Source organism: Spermophilus citellus, assembly GCF_964194105.1.
Source record: "Spermophilus citellus genome assembly, chromosome: 5".
In the NCBI taxonomy this organism is placed as follows: Eukaryota; Metazoa; Chordata; class Mammalia; order Rodentia; family Sciuridae; genus Spermophilus; species Spermophilus citellus.
The window spans coordinates 152,651,047-152,666,084 of record NC_138186.1 but is presented as its reverse complement, the minus strand read 5'-3'; the positions used below and the strand labels follow the sequence as shown (position 1 = coordinate 152,666,084).

Here is a 15,038-nt window from a genome sequence, read left to right as displayed (position 1 = left end):
TCTGTCTCTTACAACTGTCCCTCCCTTGGCAGGGCTATGATGCCAATCAGGGACCTAGAGAAGCTCTGCCTCTCAGCCCAACTTTGGTAACTATGAAGGAAATGGCAGAAAGACTGTCTAGATACAGTTAATACAGGACAAATTTGCAAGGGACAAATACAAAATGAAGGACCACCAACATCAACAGAATCAACTGCCTTGTAAATTAGAAGACTGAGTACTACACAGAGGTCAAAGGCAGAGTTTCTGAAATCACATCACCTCCATCTAATCCCATCTCTTGACGTTTTCAAGCTCTGGAGCAATTTTTATTGAATAAACATTTATTGTTCACCTACTTGAGCTGGGCAGTGGGCTTGGTACCAGGGAGATATGGGTCCCTGTTCTTGTGAGGTTAAATTCTTAGTGGGAAGGATATTAACCAATACATCATACAAGAAAAGCACCAGACAGCAATAAGAACACAGGAAACTTAAATGTAGTGGTGCAGTCAAGAGTGACTGGGAAACTCTGATTGGGCAAAGGGAAGGGTGGAGAGGACAGGGGGCATGGGGGTAGGAAAGATGGTGGAGCTCCATGGACATTATTACCCTAAGTACATGTATGACTGCACCTATGGTGAGATGCTACATCGTATACAACCAGAGAAATGAAAAGTTGTACTGCAATTGTGTACAACAAAATCAATATGCATTCTGTTGTCATATATACCTAATTGAAATAAATAAATATTTAAAAAAAACAAATAAATTAATTTAAAAAAAGAAAAGAGTGACTGGGAGAGCTGCTTTCCAAAGCCAGCTGGGAAGATCTCTCAGGAGATGACACTTAAGCCTAGATCCAAAGGCAACAGACAAAGATGAAGGAAAGTGGTACGTGTAAAGACCCCGGGGGCAGGCACTAACAAGAAAATGAAGAAGGCCAGTGCAGCAAAGCACTTCTGTATAGCTGGTGTTTGTCATCTTTAAAACAATGTTGTAAAAACTGAACACTGAGCAGAGTATCTGCTCCTAGCATGTGTCCAGTAAATGTAAGATGCTAAATTAAAAACAAGTAAACAAAAGCCAGGCACCATGGTGCACACCTATAATCTAGCAGCTTGGGAGGCTGAAGCAGGAGGATCAAGAGTTCAAAGCCAGCCTCAGCAATTTATTGAGGCCCTAAGAAACTCAGCAAGATCCTGTCTCTATATAAAATATTTTCTTAAAAGGCCTGGGGATGTGGCTTAGTTGTAAAATGCCTGTGGGTTCAATCCTTAGTACCAAATACAATAAAACGAGTAGAAGATGCTAGAATCTCATGATCATCATCATCAGTGTCATCCCATCATTAGCAGCAAGGTGCCCTGTCAAAGGCATGATTTATATGGCTTCTAAATTCCCTCAACAATTAACCCAGGATTAGACAAGAACACAGGAAGTGAAGAAAGAAATGATACAACTGAGACACTCCAGCTTTCTGTCCAAGGCTTTTTAAAGGGTGCATGGTACCACAATGTAGAGTGCATCCCACCAATTCATTCAACACATGGCCCTCTCTCACCTAAACCCATAACTGTCCAAATCTCCACTTGGAGCTCGCTGACAACTCTTCTTAGCCCTGAGAGCTATCCTTTGGGCTCAAACTCTCCACAACAGCACCGAGAACAGGAGAGGATGACAAGTCTCTATTATTAGCTTTCAGGTAGGTTAGTTACTGACCGAATGAAACAGCAGGGCTGACATTCTTTGATTTTATGTGCATCCACAACCCTTGTATTATTTCATATTTTACAATGTTCCAAGCAGAAGCTCATGCATCACATACTCCACTGGCAATGTATTTCACTTAAAAAAATTATTATTCTTGGCCTCCTGTCTCAAAATCTTTACTACCTTGTTAAGCTTTCTGAAGCCTGCTAAGGCTGTCAATAACACAGTCATTGATGACAAACTTGACCATTTGCCTTTAAAGGAAAGAAAGACCTACTTTTACCCAATCTCCAATCCTTGATCATTAAAGATCAAATTCTTTCCAGTTACTTCACTCAAATCCAGGGTAAATGTACTACAACCATAAAGAAGTATATGGCTTTTATATTCATGAAACTATTCCATTACCTACCCCTGATAGCTTCGTATTTCTGTTTAGATGGTGGAAATAGCTTTTAAACATAAAAAACCTTACACAGCATGAAGCGAACTAAGACAGAATGAGGGCAATAAATAATCCCAATAACTTAACACAAAATGCATATATATTTTATTATGCCAGGCTTTTAGACTGTCCAAACTCAGGGATCTGGGGAGAACAGAAGAATCTTCATAAACCAAAACTTTAAATTGGTCAATATATTTTCTTTTTTTTTTTTTAAAGAGAGAGTGAGAGACAAAGAGAGAGAGAGAGAGAGAATTTTTTAATCTTTATTTTTTAGTTTTCGGCGGGCACAACATCTTTGTTTGTATGTGGTGCTGAGGATCGAATCCGGGCCGCACGCATGCCAGGCGAGCGGGCTATACCACTTGAGCCACATCCCCAGCCCCAGTCAATATATTTTCAACATTACATTTTTCCACCCCAATCTCTCCTTCTGCCCCCTCATTCAAACCCCAAAAGGAAGAAACCTAGAATAGTTGATTACAATCAAAATTCTCCAATAAGAAAATATTCCATTTTCGTTTGTTCATTTGTTTATTGTTATTGTTTTACATTGCTGGAGATTGACCCCAGCACCTGGTGCATGACAGGTACATGCTCTGTCACTGAGCTCTATCTACAGCCCAATTCTTTCCTAAAAAAAAAAGAAAAAAGCAATAAATTCAGCACAGACCATGTTCAAGAATAATGTTTTAAAAAATATATACTGTATGTAGATGATGCCTATGGCATTAAATTTTTTTAAATCTCTTAATAATATGTAAATTTTGGAGAACCATATTACCACTGTATGCAAAGAATTTAAATTTTAAAAAATTCTTAAACTACCTTCCAGAAAGAAAGATTGAGACTAACAGCCTCATTCAAATCCAAACTTATCTATTGGGTTTTGCAACATAATCCAGCCAAAAAGAATGTGATTCATATCTCAGCCATGCAACAGCTAAATTTTCAATGTGTTTTGAAGTAGATACTTTTTAAGAAAAGTGTAATAGTAATAACTTTGGCATTAAAACACTACAGGCAATTTGAGAGTCTTTTAAAATACAATAATTAAGCAATAGAGGTTGCCAAAGAGCTTTAGAATATACATACAGACAAAAAGAGAAAAATAATAATCCCAAAGTGCAGAGATGAACAGTTTTAACATTTTAGTTTACACCCCACTAATTTTGTTATATTTTTCATAAGAATAATTTCACATATTATATATTTTAACAATATATTGAGAACAAATTACTATGTTTATACACATGTACTCACACACATACATGCACATATATCCTTATCAATTTTTGTGAATACATAATCTTCTTTATGGGTATACACTGATTTAATTAGCTCCATTGAGGTTCTATAGAATCTGTTCAATGCACTACAGTAAAGAAACAGAGTGAGCAAGGCACAGTGGCACATGCTTATAATCCCAGCGGCTGGGAGGCTGATGCAGGAGGATTGCAAGTTCAAAGCCAGCCTCAGCAAAAGCAAGGCGCTAAGCAACTCAATGAGACCCTGTCTCTAAGATACAAAATAGGGCTCAGTAGTCGAGTGCCCCTGAGTTCAATCCCTGGTTCCTCCCCACTCAACCCCCTAAAAAGAAACAGAATAAGCCTACCACTATTTCCAAGTTATTTGACTGTGATATCCTTTTTGAATTACACATTAACCTTAGAACTTGAGAACCTTTCAAAATACTTTGAGCAATATAATAACCTAACCAATCCCTGATATTGGGTTTTTTATGGTTTTCCACTTTTTCTATTATAAATAATGCTGTTATCAATGTCTTAAATGTGCATTTATATGCACTGCCTAGGGGAAAACTCTCGAAATAGAGTTACTTCACTGATTAATATAACCTTGTTAAAAAACAAATTCAATCCTCAGCACCAAAAACAAAAGTTATAATTTTTGCCAAACATCCCCTAACAATGTATGAGAGTTAGCCCTCAAAAACAACAACTTTATTTATTTATTTTAAAAGAGAGAGAGAGAGAGAGAGAGAGAGAGAGAGAGAGAGAGAGAGAATTTTTTAATATTTATTTTTTAGTTCTCGGCAGACACAACATCTTTGTTTGTATGTGGTGCTGAGGATCGAACCCGGGCCGCACGCATGCCAGGCGAGTGCGCTACCACTTGAGCCACATCCCCAGCCCCAACAACTTTATTTTTTTTTTAAAGAGAGAGTGAGAGAGGAGAGAGAGAGAGAGAGAGAGAGCGAGAGAGAGAGAGAGAGAGAGAATTTTTTAATATTTATTTTTTAGTTTTTCGGCAGACACAACATCTTTGTTTGTATGTGGTGCTGAGGATCGAACCCGGGCTGCACGCATGCCAGGCGAGCGCGCTACCGCTTGAGCCACATCCCCAGCCCCCCAACAACTTTAAATTTAAAGAATATTTTGGAAGTTTATGTGCTCATCATCTATACCCAGTATTTTCAAACTTACATAATTACTCTTTAATGGACATGAACAAAGTACCAGTAATAAATATCAAAGGTCTTAGTGTAACGGAAGTTGACTCATGAAACTATCTAGGATCATAACACCTCACAATTCATAAAACATGAACAATATGGACACATTAAATAAATAGTCTCTCCTTCATTTTCCTCTTTATCACCTTTACATATTTCTGAATATAGTCTGCACTGTATACTACTTATATTTATATAGTACTTTATACCACTAAGACATTGTAAAAAGAAGAAGAAGAAGTAGTTTAGGGGATGAGAACATTCTAGAAGCACACTTTAAAGTGTATAAACTAAAGGACAGGAAGCTGTCCTTCAAAAGATCCTTCAAGCTCCAAAATATCCACTTACATATTTACAGCAAAGTCTCTAATATCCCAAATCTTTACCAACCAGACAACACCAGTATTGTGGAGGGAAATGTGTATCCTAAAATATTGAATGAAGCCTTATTTTCAGCGCATATACCTGCAGTTTCAAATAAGAAATAAGCTCCTACCATAATATATGGATGGCTCACATAGCCAAAACAGGCTTTGAGTTCCTTTTTTGTTTTTAAAGTCACAATGGATGTAATTTTGTACCTCAAAGTGACTCTCAAAGTTACTTAAGTATAGTGTTCACACCCAGCATAAAGTTCTGTGTAATTTGCAAAGCTCCAAAAAGCCCTGCCTACTCAAAAATATCTCCCCTTTAAGCCAGTCTCAGAATCATATTGAAGCTTTTTAAAAATTACAGTAATTTTTATTCAATAGGTCTGGAATAGAGCCAACACATCTGCATTTGCAAAATCTCCCCAGTTGATTCATTCGTACAGCCAGCATCAAAAAGCATTCAGTTACATAAGACTAAGGGAAAGAGAGGTATCCTGAGGTCCCCCGTGTTTGTATGAAAACTGTTCATCTGTCTTAGTCCAGTTGATTTGGTTACTTAGGGGAACACTGTACCTTGAGAAGGTTCAAAAGGGGAGCGAAGGTAGGGTGCCTGTTGGCCAAGTACTAGCCACCCAGAGAGATGGGAGGTGAGCATACTGTTAATGGAATCAATCCTTTAGGAGATCCTTCCTCCCAGAAATGATGGTACTTCCTATGTTAAGCATATAATTCCCTTCAAATTTCAAAAATAAAGAAGAAAATGCTCAGGCATGTTTCTGTATTTTAACGGCAGTTCTATTCCCAAACAGCATTTAGCTACAAGTACCAGTTTCACCAAGCAATACCAGTCAACATACAATGAAACAAAATTGGATCAAGAAATTAACACAGAGACATTATATTACCTTTGACAAATTAATGGTCATTTGTCAGAATTAAGTTTCTGAAAAGAAGTTTGCCTCACAAGAGCAATGCAAAACAAGACAAGAAACCTATGTCTTCTAAATAGTTTCTGCATAAAAATCCAGAATTTTCTTGGGCTTCCATGACTTACCAGATCTGGACTTAATGATGTCACTGAACTCATTCTGCCCATCATCGGACCTGGCTTCGTGCTCTCCATACTTGGCCATTCTGGCTGAGTTTCAGCGCAATCCAAAGACTTTCCCAAGTCCTTTTTAAGACTTTCTACTTTGTATGGTGGTTCAGCCTGGCATCAATGCCTAAAAAGAAAAGAAAAAGCATTGATTTGTTTGTGTGTGTACATATGTATGTATGTATGTGTGTATATCTATCTAGATAGATAGATATACACACATACACATACACATATGTATCCTGTTAAGAGGATATTAATAATCCCTTATATTTATATAGTACTTTATACCACTGAGACATTTTTTAAAAAGAAGTTTAGGGGATGAGAACATTCTAGAAGCATACTTTAAAGTATATAAACTAAAGGATAGGAAGTTATCTTTCAAAAGATCCTTCAAGCTCCAAAATATCCACTTACATATATATATATATATATATATATATATATATATATATGGAATATATATCTACATATAAACACATAGGTACATACAGTTATTTATAGTAACTATTCCGTCAGCAAAAATGTATTGAGGGCCTACCATGTGTAAGACACACAGATCCAGACAGTGGGGATTTGATTACCAACAAGAAACACAGCTTCCATTATTATGGAACTTACAGTTACTAAGCAATTAATTATACAATGAATTATTTCTTTACAATACTGATAGTCTACAAACATACAAAGGAGAATTACTGAGTAATGAAGCATATGGCAGAGGAATTGGACCTGCCCTGGGCAATTGAGAAGGCTTTCTTGAAGAAATGATACTTGAGCTCAGTTTCTAAGGATAAGAAGAAATTAATTAGCCAGGAATGGAAATAGAAAAAGTAAGAGATTTCCATGTGAAGTAGTGGAAAGACCAATGGAGCATGTGAAGTGCTTTTGGAGAGAAGTCAGCCAGGAAGCAATGTATCTGAGCAACAAGGTGAGGAAGGTTAGGCAAGACCAGAGACAGGGTTTCTGGTCAAGGCTCCTGGTCTTCAGAAGCTAGAGGTCCAGTAGATGGTTTTAAGCATGGCCAGATTGTCCTTTTATAAAGACATTCTGACTTGTAGGTGGACCACAGTGACATGTGGGAACCAGCAAAAACTATGGCAGGATACTGCAAAATGCTAATTAAACAATCTACACCATGGGTATATAGATGCTGAGTAAAAATTTCTTTCAACTCTTCTACACATTTGAAATTGTTTATGATAATATGTTGGGAAAAAAATTCCTACCTTGACCAGTAATCAGACTTGATTTAACCAATAAGAGGTCATCATATCATGCAATGGAAAACATAATACATCATCTAAATGGTATTCTTGCCAAAGTTTTACCATCATGAGCAGACAAATCTAGACAGTGGGTGGTTTTCCAAACATATGGTCTAGTTATTCCAAAACTGTCAACTTCCAGAAAACCAAAATTTCTGAGGAAGGGGGAACTTTGTGGATTAAAGGAGACTAAATAGATATAACAACCAAATGCAATTCTTGATTGCACATAAAATTTTAAAACAAAACATCTTGGAAATCATTTCAAAAATAGGAAATTAGAGTGTACATTAGGCAATAAATTTCTTCAATATTAATTAATGGTGGTGTTATGCAGGAGAATGTCTTTGATTGTAGGAGATACGTGATGAAATATTTAACAATGAAGTATGACAATATTTTCCTTCAACTTAATTTCAATCAGGGCAGCATTGATCTATCTATATGTACACTGATGTGTATGTGGATGTATATGTGCATAGATACGTTCTCACAAAGAGAGGAAGTGAACATTGTAAAGTAAATGAGGAAACTAGTTAAAGAGCACTTGAATATTTATTGTACTAATCTTTCCATTATAATATTATTGGCAGGATTATTGCCTAAACAATAGGCAATAAACAGTGGGTAGAAAGAAAAATGAGTTTTCTGTGTGGGATATTTGGGTATTAAATAAAGAAGGTCAGTAGGATTTGTGAACTGATTGGATTTTAGAGGTTGAGGATACTAATGTGCAGAATAACTCCCCAATTTTGGCTGGCCAATTAGGTGGACAGTGAGTCATTCACTGAGCTGGGGAACACTGGAGGACAGCTGGTGGGAAGAAAAAATCATGAATGTGGTTTGGATTTGCTGAGTTTGAGATGCCTCCGAAATACCTAAGAGAAGATGACTAAAGGCAGTTGGAAATACAGTTCTGAAGCTCAGAAATGGTCTGGATTAGACATATAAATCTAGATCATTATATGGTATGTCCACTTGACATAGATTTTATTCTGGAAGGTTCATCACATGAATTTGAATGCACATAGGTACCTCTCAGATAAAATAATCCTAATTCTTGGTTAACCAAGTGAGAAGCATCTTTAAATCTAAAGAACTGAATATTCTGTCCTGTAGTGTTGCCATTTCACTAAGAACTCCAATAATCAGAGTACTAGACTGCCCCAAATACTTCCCAGGACACATTGCCCCAACAATCCAAAAAGAATCAGGATTCAATTTTAAGTTCAGCAATCTGCCTCTATGCTGATAATAACCCCCTTAAGAATATCCCAATACCAAATGATACTCATTTAATTGAGACTATAACAGTCAACACATTCAAACGTTCATCTGCAGATAATGTACATTAATCCACATATTAAAACATATATCAGAACTAGGGTATACTGCTACCCAGGACTGGACAACGCAATCCTTTAATTCCAGAGTGCATCATATTACTATTTTTAAATATATAATATTTTATATTTTATATATTGTTTTATAATGTAATATTGGAGAACTATGCCATACGGTATTATTTGGTTATATGTGACATATATAATATATAATAACTTTTTTCTGATCAAGTCAGGAAAAAGGTATATTCTATTCATAAGAGTAAAATTACGTTAGAAAAAAATTTTAAGTATTAAAGTGGCTGAAGCTTTAAGAACAATTTTCTCTCTAGTAGGGAGGAATATGTGGATTGATCATCAATCTGCCAGATTTTTATGAGAATATAATTTTTTTTTTATTTTTTATATGTCTTTACCGATACTAAAAATTTATGGATTATTGTATGGTTAACTTCCTTTCTTAGGGTACAAAACTGTAAAAGACTTGTTAAATTCTTAAGTGTATTTTAGTATATTCAAGAACCAAAAACTTTGTTCAGAAGAATATATAAAAATTTTTATTATGGAAAATCAAGTTTTTCTGAGAAAGATTTCTTTCCTGGGTAAAACTAGTCCCTTTGAGAGATACATCTAATGTTCTTTTTCACAATTGGTCTTATCCAAGGGTCTCCAAGTCAAGGCTGCTCAGAGACTTTCCACACCATAAAAGAAAAAAGTAAATTATATACTTGGGACTTTTATTTCATTTGTGCAAAACCAGTAATACCACTCATTGCCACCCTAAAGCTAATTTGTCAAATTTTTGCTTAATAATAAAAATTACTTATATGCTGCAAAAATACAGCAGAAAAGGTGATCAAGGTCCAGAAATGAATAGGAAGAAGGAGAAAGCAGACATTTAATAATTGAGTAACAGTCACTGAATGTCACTTGTTGCCACTAATGCTCAGTGACTCCAGATTAAGTAACAGAGGCAAAAAAAAAAAAAAAAAATGGCCAAATGCTGCAGCAACTCATAATTGGCTGTCAGGAGACCAAATTAAGATTTCACCACAAACAATGTGTCCCAGTGTGACCCTCCACTTCCACCCGTGTGTTCACGAAGCTAATGCCATTCTCCACACCAAGCTAAGAAGGAAACTGAGAGGATTGAGTGGGACATTGCTCTAGGAGCCTTAAGCCTTACACAATTGTAATTTATTGTTACCACTGGCCTATGTTTCCCCTCCCTTGAAATGACATTCTGTAAAGTTTAGCCAGGGGTTTCCTACAAACCAATCCACTCCACTCTACTACATTCACCAAGTCTTCCTTCAGAACATTTCTTTCTGTCATATGGACCAGAAGGCAACAGTGTGTCAATAAACCTAAAGTTAAAAGGCAGTGAATGGGGAGTGGGGCTGTAGCTCAGTGGTGGAGCACTTGCCTAGCACAGATGAGGCACTGAGTTCGATCCTCAGCACCTCATAAAAACTAAATAAAAGATAGTGGAATAAGATGGACAGCATTACCCTAGGTATATGAAGACACAAATGGTGTGACTCTACTGTGTGAACAACCAGAGAAATGAAAAATTGTTCTCTATATGTGTACTATGAATTGAAATGCATCCTGCTGTCATGTAGAACATATTAGAATAAACAAATTCAAAATAGGAAAAAAATAAAATAAAGTTATAAAATGTTTTTAAAAGTTTTTTTTAATCTTTTTTAAAAGGCAGTGGATGGCCTTAAAGCCAAAAGTAATGTTTTAAGTTTTTTAAAAAATATATTTTTATTATATATTTTGTTTACTTATTTATATGTGGTGCTGAGAATGGAACCCAGTGCCTTACACATGCTAGGAAAGCGCTCTACCACTGAGCCACAAACCCAGGCCCTTAATTTTTTTTTTTTTTAATTTGGAAATATACAATGTAAGAAAATGCACCATTCAACAAGGTGCTATTATGAATGAAATTTTCAACGATGTGCAATTATGATGGAAACGCGATTTACATCCTTGGGCAAAAACTATTCATTTACACTAGGAACTAAAACCATCCCTAGTGGAAAGCGTGGAAAAGCGAAGCCAAGTGAACACAAGTTTGCCGCTCAGCTTGAAGCATAGTAAAAGAAATCTCTCAATGCCAAGAACTGCCATTCACACTCGGAAGCGCTCCAGGGAAGGTTAATACAACTGTGATTAATACTGTTTACAGGAGCAATAAATTTGAGGTAAACACCCAAAGGAGAGTTCAAGAACTGTCTCATCAGTCCCATAAATGCGGGTAAAGGGCCGGTGAATGGCCCCACATAAACCCTGGCCCTTGACGCCTTAAGTACCCAAGAGCTTCACATTCCAGCTCTCGCCTGACCCTGCGCTATCCGCAGCCTGAGTCCCCAGCGCACATCAGCAACCGTCCCATGCGCAGCCAGCCCGGAGGTGACAGAGACCGCTGCAAGTTCCAAAAAAAAAAAAAAAAAATGCATGGGACTGCAGCCGCCGGGACCCGGCGATTCAACCTCATCTTAAACTCGGTGCGCTCTGGCAGCGGCTACCGGTGCACTGGGACCCTCCCAAGCGTACTGACCCGCGAGGCCCTAGTGACCCAGGTGACCTGAAAACTGGGAAAGAGGCCGCCCTGTCTGGGAGAGAGGAACACCCCAGGATTCGGGACCGTGGAGTTACACCCAAGGCTCTCCAAGTCAATATGGAAAAAAAAAAGTGCGGGGGGCCCCCCTGCTCTAGGAGATCGAACACGTTTTCTCTCTCCCTTGAAATCCCCCTGAAATGAGTCCTTTTCGGAATTTGAAGCTTGATCTTTTATCAACAGGCCTTCCAAAAGTTGCACAGCCTACAATTAGAGCTTTGTGAGTTTTGTAAGTGGCCTTGGGCAACCAGAGCTTCGGACCCCGGACCAAAGAGGGAATGAATTACCTTGTCAGTTGCAGCAAGGGATGCCGAGAGTCCGGAAAGCGAGGCAACTGTGCGGGACAGGCCACCAATAGGGCACCCCCGTCTCTTAACCTCTCCGGAGCTGCTGGCAGGGAACGCCACACTTTCCGGGGCCCCACCCTCGGGAGCAGCAAACACCCAGAGGTCGAGCACGTCCCCTGCCAGGCGGCGGGCTGGGAAGTGCTCCCCAGCCCACTGACTACAAAACCACACTCTCTCCACCCTCTCCTAGCAGACACTGCCCGGGCCCCGCCTTCCCGGGGACGGGGTGTGTATGTGTGACAGGCTCTCCTAGGAGGCCACGTCCTCTTGGAGATCACTTGGCCCAGCGCCCTTCTCCGCGCGAAGCACGGACACGCGACCCTCTTCCCCCAGCAGAGGGGAGGATTGGGGGAACAAGGCGGCAGCACAGAGCCGATCGGAGGGGTTTGAATCCTTCACAGCTAGTCCGGATTCCAACGACCTTCTCGCTCGAGCTCCTCAAGCTTCTGGCATTCTCTCCCCCGCCCAGAGAAGCTGAACTGAGGTTCCCAGGAAAGTGCACCCAAAAGTTGGCTACTTCTCCGACTTTGGGACTGAGGAGGAGCTCGAGACACCCATCCCGGGCAAAAGAGCTGGAGAAAAGTCCAACCTCCTCCCACCTCCCGCCCCACTCCCTCGCAGGCTGTGGTCCTATTACCCAGTCCCAGACTTCAATAATGCATGGGCTTACCTGCTCGCCCGCGGGCCACCGCGCCTACCCGCCGCCGCCGCCGCCGCCGCGTCCAGAGCGGCCCACGGGCTCCTCTAGGAGGGTTTGGGTCGTAGTAAACCAGGGATGTGCACGAGGGTGAATTTGGTAGTGCGAGCTGTTTTGTTTGGTGATTTTTTTTTTAAAATGAAATGTGGAGGATCAGACAAGATTCGAACGGAGAAAAAAAAAATTTAAAAATGACACCCGATTTGGAAAAGCCCCTGACTTGTGCAATCTTCCTCCCGGGTAGTTCCGCCAAAAACAAAAACAAAACAGTTCAAGCGCAAACCTGGGACAGGCGCGCAGGCACCAAGTTTGCCCAACACTACAGAGTTTTCCGTCTGCAGAGATGACTCAAAAGAAGGGGGGCACGGCTCCCCCCGGTTCCCCAATCGGCTTCGGGAACCAGAGACGACTCCTCGCCCTTCGGCGGGAGAAAGCCCGCGGCGGCTACCGCTGGCCGTTCCTCTCCTGCGAGGAAAGGCGACTCCACAACTTTGTGCGCGAGAGCGGCTCGCTCCTCCGGCGGCTCCTCCTCCTCCTCCTCCTTGTTTTCCTCCTCCTCCCGGCCGCGGGCCTGCCCCTTTGTTGGAATGGATCGCTGAAGGCAGAAGAGAGAGGGTGGGGCACGGGAGCGATCGGCTGCGCGCCGCTGCCCCTGGAAAGGGGCTCGCGTCCGGGCACCCGGGGGTTCGCTCTCCCCAGGAGGAGGCCCAGCAGGTCTGGGCCTCCGGCCCTCGCGGCTCCAGCGCTCCCGCTGGGCTCTCCCGTCCTGCCGCTGGCCCAGCAACTTTGTTCCTGGAGACCTGCCTTTCGGCTCCGGGTTCGGCCCTAACCGGGCCTCGGCGGCCACCTCGGGCCCCACTCCGGGAACGTGGCGCCGGGTCACCTGACCGCTCGCCCCGTCAATCAGCGGCTGCCCTGCGCACCCTCCCAGCCCGCAGCAGCCTGGCCCGGTGCGGCGCTCCCTGCGCAGCTTCGGGAGCAAACCCTGCAGCTGGGAGAGAAAGCTACTAAGCTACGATGAAGCCTTGCCCAAACACAGTGCCCTTTATTCAGATTATCCGAAATTGTGAGTCACGCCCCCCCCCCAGGCAAACTGGGTCTCTAGTTAGGGCAATTTTTTTCTTTTTAAGTCTTCCATATGCTCCTCAAATGACCCCATCTCAGTTTGCTGACGTTGCTAATTTTTTTTTTACCTATATCCAAAGATATGTTTACAGAATTTTCTTAACATTTTTCTTTCTTTTTTTAGTGCATTATAATTAGACGTAATTGTGGAATTCGTTGTTATATAGATAACAATATGTCAATATAATTTGATCATTGTAGCATCATTTTTTTAATATTTATTTTTTAGTTGCAGTTGGACACAATACCTTTATTTATTTATCTTTTTATGTGGTGCTGAGGATGGACCACAGGGCCTCACACGTGCTAGGGGAGCGCTCTACAGCTGAGCCACCATCAAACCCTGTAGCATCATTTTTAATATTAAGAAAACATTTGGGGACTGCGGATGTGGCTCAAGCGGTAGCGCGCTCGCCTGGCATGCGTGCGGCCCAGGTTCGATCCTCAGCACCACATATAAACAAAGATGTTGAATCGGCCGAAAACTAAAAAAAATAAATAAATAATAAAAATTCTCTCTTTCTCTCTGTCTCTCTCTTAAAAAAATAAAAAGAAAACATTTGAAATTGCGTTTCATATTCGCTTATATGTACCAATAGTGTTTGCACTGACCTTGTTCTTCTATTTTTTTCAATTTGCACACAAACACATCTATTTATAGTACCTACTCCAAGCAAATACCAAAAAATACCAGGGAAGAAATGAACTTGTGCTTTGTGTGCCTTTTTCTTATTTTTACATTTCATTCCCTGTGCATTCCTATTATTCTTTTACATGATCATCACACTTGGGAAGAGAATGGAAAAAAACAGCCAAGTTCCTAGGTGGTATCAAACAAGAGGAGAGGACAAATGATAAGCAAGCTCTGGCTTCTTGCTAGCTTCATTTTTTTAAGAGTTAGTTTATGAGGCAGTAAAGATAAACCAGGAGGGACTTCAAAAACAAGTTTTTCAGAAAGAATTTACTAGACTTTTGTTAATTATGAACTGCAAGCCTCCTGGTCTCTACATGCTGTTGGGGGTAGGAGGTTCTGAGTTATAGAAATCTAGTGTCCAGCATAGCTTCCTTCCTTTGGGGGATATTCTTCATATAAGCCAAATAAAATCTACAGTATTAACTCAAAATGGGTGTGATATTCATTCACTTTTCATTGCTTCCTTCATTTAACAAAACCAATTTGGGGCCTGCCAGGTGTAGAGTAACAGGGGATGATGGTAACTGGGGATAATTCAAAGAAGCCTGATAGAGATCTTGCCCTCATAAGAATGTAGAATCCTGTAGGTGAGATAAGGCATGTAAACAAATATATGCAAGATCCACGATAAGTGCCATAAGAACAGAATAGATCAAGTGCTACCTGGTAATCTTACAGACACATAAAGCAGCTCATTTCTCCTGGTATCCCTGGTGGAGCCGATGGAAACTCAGATTTCTTTTTTAAGAAAGATAATAAGGCCACATTAAACTGTTTGATGACTTTATCACTTAAAATGATAGCTGTAAAGCATTTTGTAAGTTGTGACAAAATTTGAGCTAAATAGATA

The 15,038-nt window shown here is 40.3% G+C and overlaps 1 protein-coding gene across 2 annotated transcripts in view; it reads right to left on the bottom strand.

Moving 5' to 3' along the window:
* UTRN (utrophin) overlaps positions 1-12,846 on the bottom strand; it is a 529,451-nt gene extending 516,605 nt beyond the window's left edge. Inside the window, exons 1-2 of one of the 2 annotated variants that reach the window (XM_081294420.1) lie at positions 12,343-12,846; positions 6,038-6,206 (exon numbers count right to left, since the gene is read on the bottom strand). In XM_081294420.1, coding sequence (XP_081150546.1) covers positions 6,038-6,116 — 79 coding nt within the window. In that variant the 5' untranslated portion in view covers positions 6,117-6,206; positions 12,343-12,846. Of the gene's footprint in view, positions 1-6,037; positions 6,207-11,612; positions 11,845-12,342 lie in introns of those variants that run through there. The other variant, XM_081294421.1, reaches the window with a different exon arrangement.
* Positions 12,847-15,038: the final 2,192 nt, after the last annotated feature.